The sequence below is a fragment of the Somniosus microcephalus genome, chromosome 20 (genome assembly GCF_052327205.1).
Source record: "Somniosus microcephalus isolate GS21.2 chromosome 20, FLI_Smic_1.0, whole genome shotgun sequence".
Classification (NCBI taxonomy): domain Eukaryota; kingdom Metazoa; phylum Chordata; class Chondrichthyes; order Squaliformes; family Somniosidae; genus Somniosus; species Somniosus microcephalus.
This window is the reverse complement of record NC_141006.1, coordinates 49,685,042-49,699,705: the sequence shown is the minus strand read 5'-3', so window position 1 is coordinate 49,699,705 and position 14,664 is coordinate 49,685,042. Positions and strand designations below refer to the sequence as shown.

At 43.2% G+C, this 14,664-nt stretch overlaps 1 protein-coding gene across 3 annotated transcripts in view; it reads right to left on the bottom strand.

Moving 5' to 3' along the window:
* Positions 1 to 14,664, bottom strand: part of s100pbp (S100P binding protein) — a 98,567-nt gene that overhangs the window by 24,494 nt on the left and 59,409 nt on the right. For 2 of the 3 annotated variants that reach the window (XM_085962657.1, XM_085962658.1), the window contains exons 5-6: positions 12,304 to 12,403; positions 1,482 to 4,691 (exon numbers count right to left, since the gene is read on the bottom strand). In XM_085962657.1, the coding sequence (XP_085818783.1) occupies positions 4,565 to 4,691; positions 12,304 to 12,403 (227 nt within the window). In that variant the 3' untranslated portion in view covers positions 1,482 to 4,564. Of the gene's footprint in view, positions 1 to 1,481; positions 4,692 to 12,303; positions 12,404 to 14,664 lie in introns of those variants that run through there. The other variant, XR_015072925.1, reaches the window with a different exon arrangement.

Here is a 14,664-nt window from a genome sequence, read left to right as displayed (position 1 = left end):
GCTTGTGGAAATTTATTACATTTCTGTTCTCATGAAGAATTATCACCATATTTTTGATCTACAGCACCTGTATTACATTCCGTCAGTCGATTTACTAGAAACCGTATTGTAGTCAAGTGCAGAGAGGAGTTCCCAGTACTTCAATGTAATATACCCACCATTACGACAGTCTTCCTAGGACTGCCTTTGGAAAAATTATAAAAAGAATTGACTATTTATTTTGCAACCCAACACATATACACTTATTCCCCTTATTGCATGACCAAATGCAACATGGTCATCCTTAACATTTTAAGTACAGTGAAAGGACTCGACTGAACAGATTTTCTACATAAACGTAGTCTTTCATCCAGCTAAACAGGCAATAGTACCAAGAGCATTCTGTAGTGAAAAATGATTCAGACTACTAGACAGATAGAACCATAATAAATCACAATAAGACAAGAGAGGAAGAAATACAAGATGGAGATACAGTGAGTGTTACAGAAAGAATCAGAGTGCAAAAAAGCAGAGAAGATCATTGCAGGGAGATACAATTTTGCTTTTATTTTTCTTCAGTAACAAATGGCACAGCAAATCAATGTATAATAGAAGGCACTTACCACTGGAGTAATTTGAAGTTATGAGTGTCTACCTTCCAAGTCACCATCAGTAACATCACAGGAGATCCACTAATATGGAGGTTATGCTTGAACTGTATAAAACACTAGTTAGACCACAGCAGGAACACTGCGTGCAGTTCTGGTCACCACATTACAGGAAGGATGTGATTGCACTAGAGAGGGTACAGAGGAGATTTACAAGCATGTAGCTACGAGGAAAGATTGGATAGGCTGGATTTGTTTTCTTTGGAACAGAGGAGGCTGAGGGGAGACCTTAGAGGTGTATAACATTATGAGGGGCCTAGATAGAGTGGACAGGAAGGACCTATTTCCCTTAGCAGAGAGGTCAACAACCAAAGGGCATAAATTTAAAGTAATTGACAGGAGGTTTAGGGGGGATTTGAGGGGAAATGTCTTCACCCAGAGGGTGGTGGGGGGTCTGGAACTCACTGCCTGAAAGGGTGGTAGAGGCAGAGACCCTAATCACATTTTAAAAAAGTGCTTGGATGTGCACTTGGGATGCTCTAACCTGCCGGGCTACAGACCAAGAGCTGGAAAGTGGGATTAGGCTGGATAGCTCTTTGTCGGCTGCCGCGGACACGATGGGCCGAAATGGCCTCCTTCCGTGCTGTAAATTTCTATGATTCTATGGTTCTAATAGTTTAGAAATTGCTTACCCTTGGCTACAGTTACTACTGCTTTCACAAAGTAATTGGAATTTCTTTGGATTATGCATTTTCAGAGACTTGTATGAATAGTGCATCACACCAGAAGTAGCCAGAAGCATAATATGTCCGAGCTATCTCATGTCAGAATGCACTGGTCATCAACCTTAGAATCTTCAATAAACCAGCAGTTAAAAAATACACAACTAGTAAACAGTAGGAAAACATCTTTAATTGAATATTTGAAACACAAATCTAAAACTATGACAAAAAAAGAGACAAAAAGGACTTTACAGCAATGAAGGACCACAATGACAACTTTATCATCATGCAATGTTGTCTTGTTGGCCAACTGGGGATCTCAATTAGAGCAGTTTGTTTTTCATAGCCTTAGGAGTTCAGCGAGTCAAGTGGCTTTTTGGAAGCCAATTTGAAATTTCCAGTCATAAAAATAAACCACTCTTTGACAGATGTACTTTATTGCCACATAGTTTTTTGGTCACTGCCCCAGACTAAGTGATTGCTACAAAACGCCACTTCAGACTAGTCTCCTCCACCTGCTCAATATATTCTACCAGATTTTCAAATGATCTTAAATGCTCGAGAATAACACTTGCATATCTCTCGATCACCTCCTGTTTAAGTGTTTGATGAACTAAACTGCAGGTAAGAGCCAGCCCATTAGGTATTTTGTGTAGAACTCCCCTTTCCTATGATGTTATTAGGTTCCACTGTGGTGATATGAATGAATCAGAACAATGGACTGTGGGTAGGCAGGTTTGACACAAAATATCTGTTTCTAACTAGGCCTAAACTGTAAAGCAGAACTATAGGTTGACTCAAACACCCTCAGTGAGCATATACTCACCCATTACATTCTCTTATTTATACACAACTCAGTAGAACAGCAGTTCTCAATCATTTTAATATCGGACCTTTTTGCAAAATCAGTAGGTTTCACTGCCCCTTCCTTTCATCATAACCGTAATGTGTCTATGACTAACTGAAAACTAAAAGTTCCTCCCCATTCAGAGGCCTCCCCCCACCCCACAGTTCCCAGAGGTGCTGTCCCTCACTGATGCACTCCTTGCTGCCCCTCTGCATCACTACTGTATCGCTCCAGAAGCAGAGACTCTCCCACCTGCTGCAAGTGACAATTCCTGATCCTGCCAAAACTAACAAGATGGTGAATTCCTGCACACTTAAAAACATGGAAAGCGTCTGATTGGGCAGGTGAGGAGCTGGGGTTGGGAACCAGGACCTGGATCCAGCGCTCAAATGCATCAGGAAGCTGAGCTGCAGCAACTCGCAGGCTGAGAACTGCTGCAATAATAAGCATAACCTTCTTCAGGGAATGGTGGCCTGGGTAATGTACGATTATTACTACCTAATCTAAATAGATTACACCAATACTTTGTAGGCTCCACAGTACAATGCAAGTTACTATGGTGCAATATTACGATGATGCAACATTAAGGGTATACAGTAATCACTGGTACAATCACAGCATGTTCGCATTTAAAACATTTTTATGCTATATTTGTATACTGTAATCACAGTTTGATTCACAGTGGTATCCCAGTGTACTGAATTATGCCTGACAATTGCATATTACCATAGCTCAATATCACTTGACAGTCAGTTTGAGACCTAACCCTGAAATTGCACGATAACCTTAGTGTTAGCATGAAGCAAAACCACTTCACATCGATGCTACTGTTGTAGTGTGAATGTGCTCATTAGTAACTAAAGCCAGATACATGAATATAAAAAGGCAAAAGAAAAAGTTACTACACAAAATAGCACAGAGAAGATTGTACAGATATGATAAACAGGTTAAATATTAAATGAGTATTAAGCACTATTCACATTATTGAAAAGTCACTTATATTTAGACTTTGTGTGAATAATTGAGTTAGTCAATTAGGTAGTTAGCTGAACGTAGAAAATGTAAAAAGATTTAATAGGCTATTAATGACTTAAATGAGACATTTGACATTTTAAAAAGCACAATTCTTTGGCTAAGAGGATATTAAGTGGTGAGAGTATGCTTTACTGTACATCCAGTTCTCCTACTGGAATCTGGATATAAATATTGGTCATGTTCGCAAGGCATGTTTTACAGCAGAGCAAATCTGTCCCAAAGTACAACAACCCTAACTCACGCTACCGGGCTCCAGAACTGCTTCAAAAATCAGGCTACGCAGTTTTCAGTGCAAGTCTGGGACCAATACTATTATTATTATTGAAACTGGTCCTCAGACTGTTATTTGGGATTGAAAGCAGTACGTGCATGGGCATCAGGCCACTGCTACAATGCTGGTTTGGAATAATTTCACATCAGTTATTATTGTGTGGAATTTAAAAGGTCACCAACCATAACTTGTACTTAAAGTGCTTTGAGCTCATACGGAATACGAGATGCAAGGTTGAAAGCTGCATCCCATTTACTTTTTCTTCCTCATGCTATGCCCTGGACGTTTCAAGGGCAGACTGAAAATTGTGTTGCAATTCTTTCTTTCCATCTACTTACACCATCAATATTACTACCCCTCTGAAACAGTAACCACATGAATTATACTCTATTGCTTGTTACATATTCACAAAATGGGGACTAATGCAAAGGAACGTCCAAGGCTGTAGAATAAAAATAAATCATACCAGAACTCTGCTTCTAAATACCTAGGGGAGTTACCTTAAATTTCTAAAATCAGCTACTATATTCAGTTCGAAACATTAATAATAACTGACCTTTCAGACTGTCTGCAATTTTAGAGCATAATTCCAGTGTATAGACATTATTACACCCAGTATTAGAGCCATGACTTGTGAAAGCATGCTGCCTCAATGGCCACTTGACTACTTTATGCCAGCAATCAAATCCACACATGCAAGTAAAATATTAATTTTGTAATTGCATAGTCTGCTTCAAGACTAAAATTGCAACTAGTTGGGTTTACGGGTCTTTCCTGTAATTTCTTGATCTCAACCAAGCTATTTTACAACAGCCAAGGTGATTCTTTGCGGGGAGCGGAATCGAATAAGAGCTTGCCAATGCCGATAGAGCCTGCCCCCTCTCTGTGTCAGTCATTCAACAGGATCTTACTACAAAAAAAACTCTCTCGTTAAGACTAGATAAGAAATTTCTTTTACATCACCAGATTACACTGTGGTGCACTACAGAAGTGCCCAAATATCCCACCAAACACTTGGAAATCAAATCCACACAAACTGAACTTACAACTGAGTGGCACATGTCAGAAGAATGCAACTGATTCCAGGCTGTATATTCTGCAACTAAGGTATGGGACTACGCTGAAAACGATCTGGTATTCCACTGAAACGGCAATGATGTCCATTGCTGTTTGCCCATTGGAAGAGGTTAGGCTTGTTGAATGAATTCCTGTTCCGTCTGGAATAATTGCTGAGAAAACAAGTGTTGCAACATTAAAACAGATTCGCAACATGTTCTTCTGTACCAAACTATTTACAACAAACTATTTCACTGCAAACAATATGCAACAAAAGAACTTTCTAAGTACAAGTCAGATTCAAGTTTTCTTTGGGGAGAAGCAATTACTTGCTTAGGATCGGTGAGAACTGAAAAGGTCAGTTGCTCCCAATTTTAAGGCCATTGGATCCATAAACTGTGAGAAATGTAGCATTTTTGTGTGACTATCTAAAGCACTGGCGCCCTCAGCTTTTGTCTCCTTTGAGATTGCCAGTCTCTTTTGCTGGTTTCATTTTCTCCAATTTCTTTCAGCACTGGTCATTACAGAGCCAAGTAGTGGCAAAAGTGTAGAACAACACAACATAAAAAATCATAACCCAGACTTGAAAAATCTTCTGCCATCTAGGATCAGGTAAGAGTCATGGAAAGTCGATAAAGCTGTTAGAAAAGCATATGGGATCCTTGCCTTTATAAATAGAGGCGTAGAGTACAAAAGCAGGCTTCAACAGCTTTCCTGTAATGTGGAACCAAACACAATACAATACTCCAACTGAGGTGTTAAGGTTTTATATAGGCTCATCATTACCTCTTGGCTTTTATATTCTATACCTAGCAGTAAAACCTACAATTTCACTAGCTTTTCTTACAGCCTTATCAACCCGAGATGCTACCTTTAATGTCCTGAGAATGTTACCCTAATCCCTCTGCTCTTCCACACCACCGAACCTACTCCCATTCAGAATGTAATTATTGTTTTTTTGAAGCTAAATGTATCACCTTACGCTTACTGAAACTAAATTCCATCAGTCACTCTCCAGCCAATTTCCCCAACTTATCAATATCCCTTTGGTCTTCTGAAGAATTAACGACATCTCCTGTGGATTAATTAAGGAAAGCCAGCACGGATTTGTTAAAGGCAAATCGTGTTTAACTAACCTGATTGAGGTTTTTGATGAGGTAACAGAGGGTTGATGAGGGTAATGCGGTTGATGTGGTGTATATGGATTTCCAAAAGGTGTTTGATAAAGTGCCACATAATAGGCTTGCCAGCAAAGTTGAAGCCCATGGAATAAAGGGACAGTGGCAGCATGGATACGAAATTGGCTAAGTGACAGGCAGCAGAGAGTAGTGGTGAACGGTTGTTTATCAGACCGGAGGAAGGTATACAGCGGTGTTCCCCAAGGGTCGGTACTAGGACCACTGCTTTTCTTGATATATATTAATGACTTTGAAGTGGGTGTACAGGGCACAATTTCAAAATTTGCAGATGACACAAAACTTGGAAGTATAGTGAACAGTGAGGAAGATAGTGATAGACTTCAAGGAGATAGACAGGCTAGTGGAATGGGCGGACACGTGGCAGATGAAATTTAATGCAGAAAAGTGCGAAGTGATACATTTTGGTAGGAAGAACGAGGAGAGGCAATATAAACTAAAAGGTACAATTTTAAATGGGGTGCATGAACAGAGACACCTGGGGGTATATGTGCACAAATCGCTGAAGGTGGCAGAGCAGGTTGAGAAAGCGGTTAAAAAAGCATACGGGATCCTGGGCTTCATAAATAGAGGCATAGAGTATAAAAGCAAGTTATGATGAACCTTTACAAAACACTGGTTCGGCCTCAACTGGAGTAGTGTGTCTAATTCTGGGCACCACACTTAAGGATGTAAAGGCCTTAGAGAGGGTGCAGAAAAGATTTACAAGAATGGATCCAGGGATGAAAGACTTCAGTTACGTGGATAGACTGGAGAAGCTAGGGGTTGTTCTCCTTAGAGTAGAGAAGGTTGAGAGGAGATTTGATAGAGGTGTTCAAAATCATGAAGGTTCTAGACAGAGTAGAGAGAGAGAAACTGTTCCCATTGGCAGACTGGTCGAGAACCAGAGGACACAGATTTAAGGTGATTAGCAGAAGAACCAGAGGTGACATGAGGAAAAACATTTTTACGCAGCGAGTGATTAGGATCTGGAATGCACTGCCTGAAAGGGTGCTGGAGGCAGATTCAATCGTGGCTTTCAAAAGGGAATTGGATAAGTACCTGAGGGAAAGAAATTTGCAGGGCTACGAGGAAAGGGCGGGAGAGTAGGACTAGCTGAAGTGCTCTTGCAGAGCGCCAGTACGGGCTCAATGGGCCAAATGGCCTCCTTCTGTGCTGTAACCTGTGATGTATATACCTTTAAGGGGGGAACTATCTTTTACAGCTCATGTATACTGTAGTACCGGCAGTGACCACACCTGTATCTAGCACTGAGTAGTAATCTGTACAGATCAGTTCCCGTGTGAGCCACGTTGAGTAAACACCTGTTGTACCGTTCTCCTGCAGTCTGTGTCTTATTATACACAGACACAACATTGGCGACAAGGCAATTTCGAACCTACCTGCAACTCTGCATCACCTCCCGGGGATTCGTTCCTGGAGATCAGTGGATTGGAGGTCAAGGCCAGAGACTCGGGCGTCGACCACGGGCAACCGCCCAGTCATCCAGCAGAGACTCGAGAATTGCGGGGGAGGCTGTCGAGAGCCAGGCTTGGCTTTCCAGTCGAGGTGGTCCAGCGAAACGGGCTGGTAACAGGTAGACCCTTCCCGGACAGCGGCGAGCTAGAGCCCGACCGAGCGGCACAGCAAAGGGCCGAGCAGCGTCGACGGGGGAGAGAGAGAGAGAGAGAGAGGGCAGAGCGCAGCCGGTGTTCAGGGGCCGAGCAGCGTCGAAGAGAGGGAGAGAGAGACGCGCAGAAACCCGCAAGGCGCCGCCATTGCCACAAGGACCGCCGAGAGCGGCGTTGGCAGCAGCGCAGGAGAAGCGCGCGAAAACTACAGGGCGCCGCCATTGCCACGAGAACTGCCGGGAGCGGCGTTGGCAGCAGCGGGGGAGGAAGGAAAGCGCGGGAGACACCATTTTAAACCACACCCAAAATGCCGAAGAGTGGCAGTATCACGGCATTTGACAATGAAGTCGAAGATTGGACTACATATGTCAAACGAATAGAGGTATACTGCAAAGCAAATGAGGTGTCAGATGACAAGAAAGCGTCGGTATTGTTAAATTTAATGGGTGCAAAGACGTATGGTTTATTACGAAATCTAGTAACCCCAACGAAGCCAATGGAAAAGAGTTTTGAAGACATAGTAACAATATTACAGGAACATTTAAACCCCACACCGCTGCTGATAGCAGAAAGATTCAAGTTTCACAAACGGAACCAGCATAAGGATGAAAGCAATGCTGATTATTTAACAGAACTGCGCAAACTATCGAAACACTGCCAGTTTGGAGCGGGACTGGCAGATACCTTAAGAGACAAGTTTGTGTGTGGGCTTCAAAGTGAAGGAACCCAGAAACGGCTTTTATCTGAAAAGGACCTTACGCTGGAAAAGGCTTTCAGCATTGCGGTATCATATGAAGCAGCAGCACGGGGCGCTGCAGAGATACAACAGAGACCGCAAGAATATGGCACAAACGAAATGTCATATGGAACAGAGAAGTGCTATCGCTGCGGCAGAACAACACACGACCAGAATGATTGCTGGTTCAAAGACAAAGTGTGCAGACAATGTGGAAAAGTAGGACACATAGCACGAGTTTGCAGGTCAGGAAAGAAAACCAGCAATAAGAAACCTACCAAAGAAAAGTACAAGAAGGTACATAAGATGACGGAGAATAGTTCAGACGAACAAAAGAGTGATAACGACTCCGAAAGCAGGGAACTGAGTTGTCTGAAACTACATAATGTGATCTCAACGGAGGATCACCGAACCATTTGGGTCACTCTCAAGATAGCAGGAGTCCAGGTAAAGATGGAATTGGACACAGGATCAGCCCTAACAGTCATAAACCGACGGGACTACGAGCGGCTATTCTCACACATACCTTTGAGAGACACAAAAATTATTTTGAAGACGTACACGGGGCAAAACGTCTACCCCCAAAGGAAAAATAAGGGTGACCGTTATATATAACGGTAAGGAAACACCAAAACTAGACCTGTATGTATTGCAAGATGGAGGACCACCATTACTGGGACGTGAATGGATCCAGAAAATACAACTAGATTGGCATTCCATACAGGCACTGACTGTGGCTGACAAAAAGGATGACGACGTCACACCTGGTCGACTGTCAAAGATCCTAACTGACGCGAAAGAAGAGGTCCAGCAAGGACTCGGAACACTAAAAGGCATGACAGCGACGATTAAAATTGAAGAAAACGCAAGCCCAAAATTTTTTAAGGCCAGACCAGTACCTCAGAGTCTGTAACGTTCAGGTGTACTGTCCAAGGTAGACTGGAGCGAGTGGGCTACACCCATCGTCCCTGTGATGAAAAAGTCGTTGAGCAGCACGCCTGGGGAACCAAGGAAGGTTCGCATCTGTGGGGACTTTAAGGTAACAGTGAACCCGGTCCTTCACACCGTACAATATCCACTTCCGCGGATTGAAGATATTTTCGCCTCGCTATCTGGAGGGAAACACTTCACTAAGATTGATCTGGCCCAGGCATATCTGCAAATGGAGGTAGAAGAAGCATCAAAAAAATACCTCACAATCAACACCCATAAAGGTCTCTACCAATACAACCGGCTGGTATTCAGGGTAGCATCAGCTCCGGCTATTTGGCAGAGGGCAATGGAACAAGTCCTGCAAGGGATCCCAGGGACCCAGTGTTATTTGGACGACATCCTGGTCACGGGCGAAAATGACAGTGATCAACTTGCCAACCTGGAGCAGGTGCTCACTAGATTGCAGGAATATGGGCTCCGAGCTAACCGCCCCAAATGCGAGTTTTTTAGAAAACAGATCTCGTATTGTGGCCACGTTATCGATAAAGAGGGGTTACATAAGTCCCCAGAGAAGACTGAGGCAGTAGTCAAGGCTCCAGCACCGGAAAATGTGTCACAACTGAGGTCGTTCCTCAGGCTGGTAAACTACTACCATAAGTTCTTGCCAAATTTGTCTACAATACTACACCCACTGAACACCCTACTGCAAACTGGGGTGCCATGGAAGTGGAGTGACGAATGTAGACGAGCTTTCCAGAAGAGCAAAACACTAATCATATCGAAAGAGGTATTGGCCCATTACAACCCAGCATTACCAATTCGGTTGGCATGTGATGCGTCACCCTACGGCATTGGAGCGGTGCTGTCGCACAAATTCTCGGACGGCTCAGAGAGGCCAATAGCCTTTGCGTCACGATCACTAACCTCAGCCGAGCGTAACTACGCCCAGCCTAGTGTGGGGAGTGAAAAAGTTCAATCACTATCTGCACGGGCAGAAATTCACCTTGCTGACTGATCACCAGCCTCTTGTCTCCATTTTTAATCCGAAGAAGGGCGTTCCGGTGATGACTGCGCAACGACTACAAAGATGGTCACTTTTTCTAGGGCCGCACCACTATGAGATTGAATATAAGGGCACGAAACAGCATGGAAATGCTGATGGGCTATCACGCCTGCCACTGCCTACTGCGGAGGAAGCACGAGCAGTGGATCCTGTCGAAATATTCCATTCGACTATAGTTGAATACCTACCGGTAACTAACGCTTGTATCGAAAAGGAAACCCGAAATGACCCGACACTGTCTCGGGTATATGATTTGACGGTGAAGGGATGGCCAGCACATGGCGACTCACTGTTGCCAGCATTCTCGACAAGGAGAGAACAGCTGTCAGTGTGCCGGGGGACCATGATGTGTGGATCCAGAGTGGTAATTCCACCCAAGTTAAGGGATAGAGTGCTCAATGAGCTTCATGAGGGTCATCTGGGAGGGGTAAAAATGAAAAGCCTAGCCAGGGCTTATGTGTGGTGGCCGGGAATCGATAAACAAATCGAGGACCTGACCAAGAGCTGCTCAGGATGCCAGAAAGTCCAAAATGCACCACCACTGGCACCTCTACACCCATGGGAGTGGCCCTCATCTCCATGGCAACGGGTGCATATTGATTTTGCTGGTCCATTCATGGACTCAATGTTTTTAATAGCCGTGGGTGCGCACTTGAAATGGCCTGAGGTCATCAAAATGTCCTCCACCACCACGGAGAAAACTATTGCAGTCCTACGGACCATTTTTGCCAGGAATGGCTTGCCAGAACAGATTTGCTCCGACAACGGACCACAGTTTGTGTCCAAAGAGTTCCGGAGGTTCTTGAAAAAGAATGGGGTAAGGCATTACACATCCGCCCCGTATCATCCAGCCACAAATGGATTGGCTGAGAGGTTCGTACAAACCTTTAAGAAGGCAATAAAGGCTATGTACAATGACAACATTCCGCTGCAGCACAAGGTGGACAATTTCCTGTTCGCCTACCGGAATGCGACACATGCAGTCACCAACCAGGCCCCAGCCGTGATGTTCTTTAACCGAAGGTTAAGATCTCGCCTGGATTTGCTCAGACCAAACGTACGAAGAGATGTTGAGAGTAAGCAATTCCAGCACATCCATGAGAAGCCAACAAGGAGCTTCAATGTAGGGCAACCAGTCTTGGCCCGCGACTACCGAACAGAAAAATGGCAGCCAGGAACGATATGCACACAGCAGGGCCCACTAATGTACACAGTGGACGTTGGGGAGAGCATCGTGAGACGCCATGCTGACCAGATCCTAGAGTCACAGGAACAAGTCAACCCCATGCCTCGCCCATACGTACCTGGTGATGAACCCGATGTACAGGTCGCATCTACCCCAGAAACAGTAGCATCGGAAGCTGATGAACCAACCGACGACAGGGGGCCAGAATCGCCTCCGCACCAAGAGCAAGACACTCGGGAAAGGCGCTATCCAGAAAGGATCAGGAAGCCTCCCCAAAGACTGAATATATAAATAGACTATTTTCAGCTAATGTTGCATGTTAAAAGTGTTAATTGTAATTAGTTTGATATTTAATTGTTAAATGAGTGTTATGGTACTGTTAATCTAAAAGGGGAGGAATTGTAATGGGGGGAACTATCTTTTACAGCTCATGTATACTGTAGTACCGGCAGTGACCACACCTGTATATAGCACTGAGTAGTAATCTGTACAGATCAGTTCCCGTGTGAGCCACGTTGAGTAAACACCTGTTGTACCGTTCTCCTGCAGTCTGTGTCTTATTATACACAGACACAACATAACCATTCTATGATTTTGGCATCACCTGCAAATTTTGATATCACTCCCTCTAGGACTATATCCAAATCATTGATATACGCAGTGAACACAAGATACCACCACTCCTAAACATATTATATCCCTAATGTGTTTATTTTACATTCTTGTCCAGTTTGCAGCCAGGTTTCTGTTAATGCAATTAAGTCTGAACGTTTTGTAAAATAATTGCTTCCCGTTCTCCCAGTTTATTTCCCACACTCTGCGCATTGCAATACATGCATGGAGTGGAATGGGAAATTTGCCTTGTCCCAGTAACTGGTTATAGAGGGTCATTCAGAGCTCTGCAGTTCCAACTCATCCACTGATTTAGTGAAGTCTTCACGGAATGGGAACTCAGGGAATGGGTGAGGAAAAAAGAAAAACTAATAAGGTAAAATAAATAGCTTTTGTAGCAAGTCATTTAGTTTAAAAAAAACAGCAATGTGTTTATATTTCAGGTTTACCTGGTAGTGAGATCTGACGGGTGCTGCCAAGAACTAGAATAATTTCTGTATTCTCTATTAGCCACCTGGTCCATTAGGCACAGCAATTCTTGCATTGGTCCTGCAAAATAAATACAGTTAATTGTGCTCATTTTATAGATCGCGTTTTATCCACTTCCAAAATTTCAAGATGCATCACTCCAACGGAGTCTTTTAAATTATATTTGTATAATAGGCATCCACAGAAAGGTAATTACTGTCACGGATTAGAATAGGGGTGTTCAAACTGTAGCCTGTGGACCACATGTGTCCCTCAAAGCCCAGTCAACTCAGTCCCATTTGTATTTGTGTATCTTATGCACGGATTTGTGCTGCTTGAATTTTGTGGGCCAGGGCTTTGCAAAGGGTTGTTCTCAGCACCACTGTCTCATTGGTGGATAAATCCTAAATTAAATCATTAAGATCCGTTACTGGCAACCCGAGAATATAGGCAGATTAATAGAACATGGATTTAAAGCTTTGTGTTTCCCCGAGGCGCCACACTACATACAGTATCACGAGTGGGGGGTGGGGACCAGTCTCCCTCAAACATTTGTGCAATAAAATCTATGACAGACACAGATATCCTCATTAAAACTGGAGTCATTTAAAAATTAGACGCAAAGAAACATTCTCAAAACAAGTATTATAAAAAAAAACAAGCCTACTGCTCATACCACATTTTCAAGTTGGTGAATATTCCAATCTCTAACAGGAGTAATTTTGCATCTTTAACCAATTAAATGCCTCATGAAATGACCCATATCCTTAATTTCGTTTACAGAAGTGTTCAAGAATGTCTAGTCAAATGAATATTTGGTTGCCAAAATAATTTTTGTTCAATCTCAGGAGTTCAAAAAGTCAAGTTGATTATTTTTTGATCTCCTTTGTTCAGCTCCTTCAGACGTGTCAATAATTGAAATATGTTCCTTCCAACTTGACTTGCCTGATCACCCAATTTAATTTGGAGGTATTGTACACTAAGCTCAAGCTGCTTGATACACCATGTACGTCAGACAATCTTCATCAGATAAAGCAAACCACTCCACATCCCCATTACAATCTGTGCTCATTTGTGTGCCCAATATTACTGGGAGTTACATTCAACTTTCAATTTATTCCTGAAAAGATTACTGGAGGCCTGGAGTTATTGGGGTTTAATTTTGGCTACCTCCTCTTGATTGGTTCGATACCATGAGCCAAACATTTCTAAGGTTGCCTAGAAATACTGGTGAATGATAAAAAGATCAAAACAAATTTATTGCGCATACTGATGGAAATCTTCTAAATTACACAACCCAATTCTGCCAAGGCACAACAACTTTACTCAACAATGGAATGACAGTCGCACCATTACAACACAGCAAGTCCATCGAGGAATAAACATTGATAAAATTAACTAAGTAACTAGAACTTCCCAGCACCAAGGTGTTTAAAATCACACCTACCCCCCCAGTGTAGCACAGAGCTCTACAGATCAGGTGTCCCCTCCCATTCTTGTATTAGCTGATCTCATGGATGGATCGAGCTGGTGTGTCACAATGGGTCCGCACCCCTCAGTCAGGGAGAGGAAAAAAATATGGTCTCTATTCCCAATTGCTGCCCTTTAGCAATCTGTTGGGAGTTGCACCTGTATGGATATCAGGAGCACACAGGATAGTGCTCAGTTATGAAGCATTTCAAGGTTGAATAGTCCGATATTCACTGTGCATGCTCACATATAAAGAACGGGCACTTGGATCAGGTACAGAAGGCCTGACATTACCCACGTGAGAGAGTAGTGTTCACGTTTACAATTAGCTCCTTTACCCCAGTGCCAATGTGGAAACCAGCAAAAATGGTTGTTTCACAAAAGTCTTTAAAAAGTGAAAATGTGCAGTTCCTGTTGGAAAGCTTTCTCCTGCATTGCCGCAACAGATAGCACCAGGTTGGTTACTGTATACTCAACAATGCACAATCAGCTCACCAGGCCTTTAAACATTTTGAACTTCAATTTTAAACAGGCTTAAACAACATTTAAAGAGGTTTAGTACTAGGAAAGCTTTTTTCCCCCACAAATCACAAGATGGATCCAGATCAGGAAGTCCATTTGTTCAATTGACGTGCTTTTACATTGACGCTCGAATTGTTGGAAAGCTGCATTGCTTTAACCAGCTCCCTTATTCCAGCAGCAGAATTGTAGATCCACATTTCTGTCATGCTTCCAAATCACACAGTTTGATAATACAGCAGCAGGTGCAAGACAGCTTGGGCAAAAGGCAAGTGGGAGAGCTAGGGTGTTAAATGGCAGCTATTTCAGTCTAAGCAGGGGAGGACAATGGGGAATTGCTATCAATATCAGAG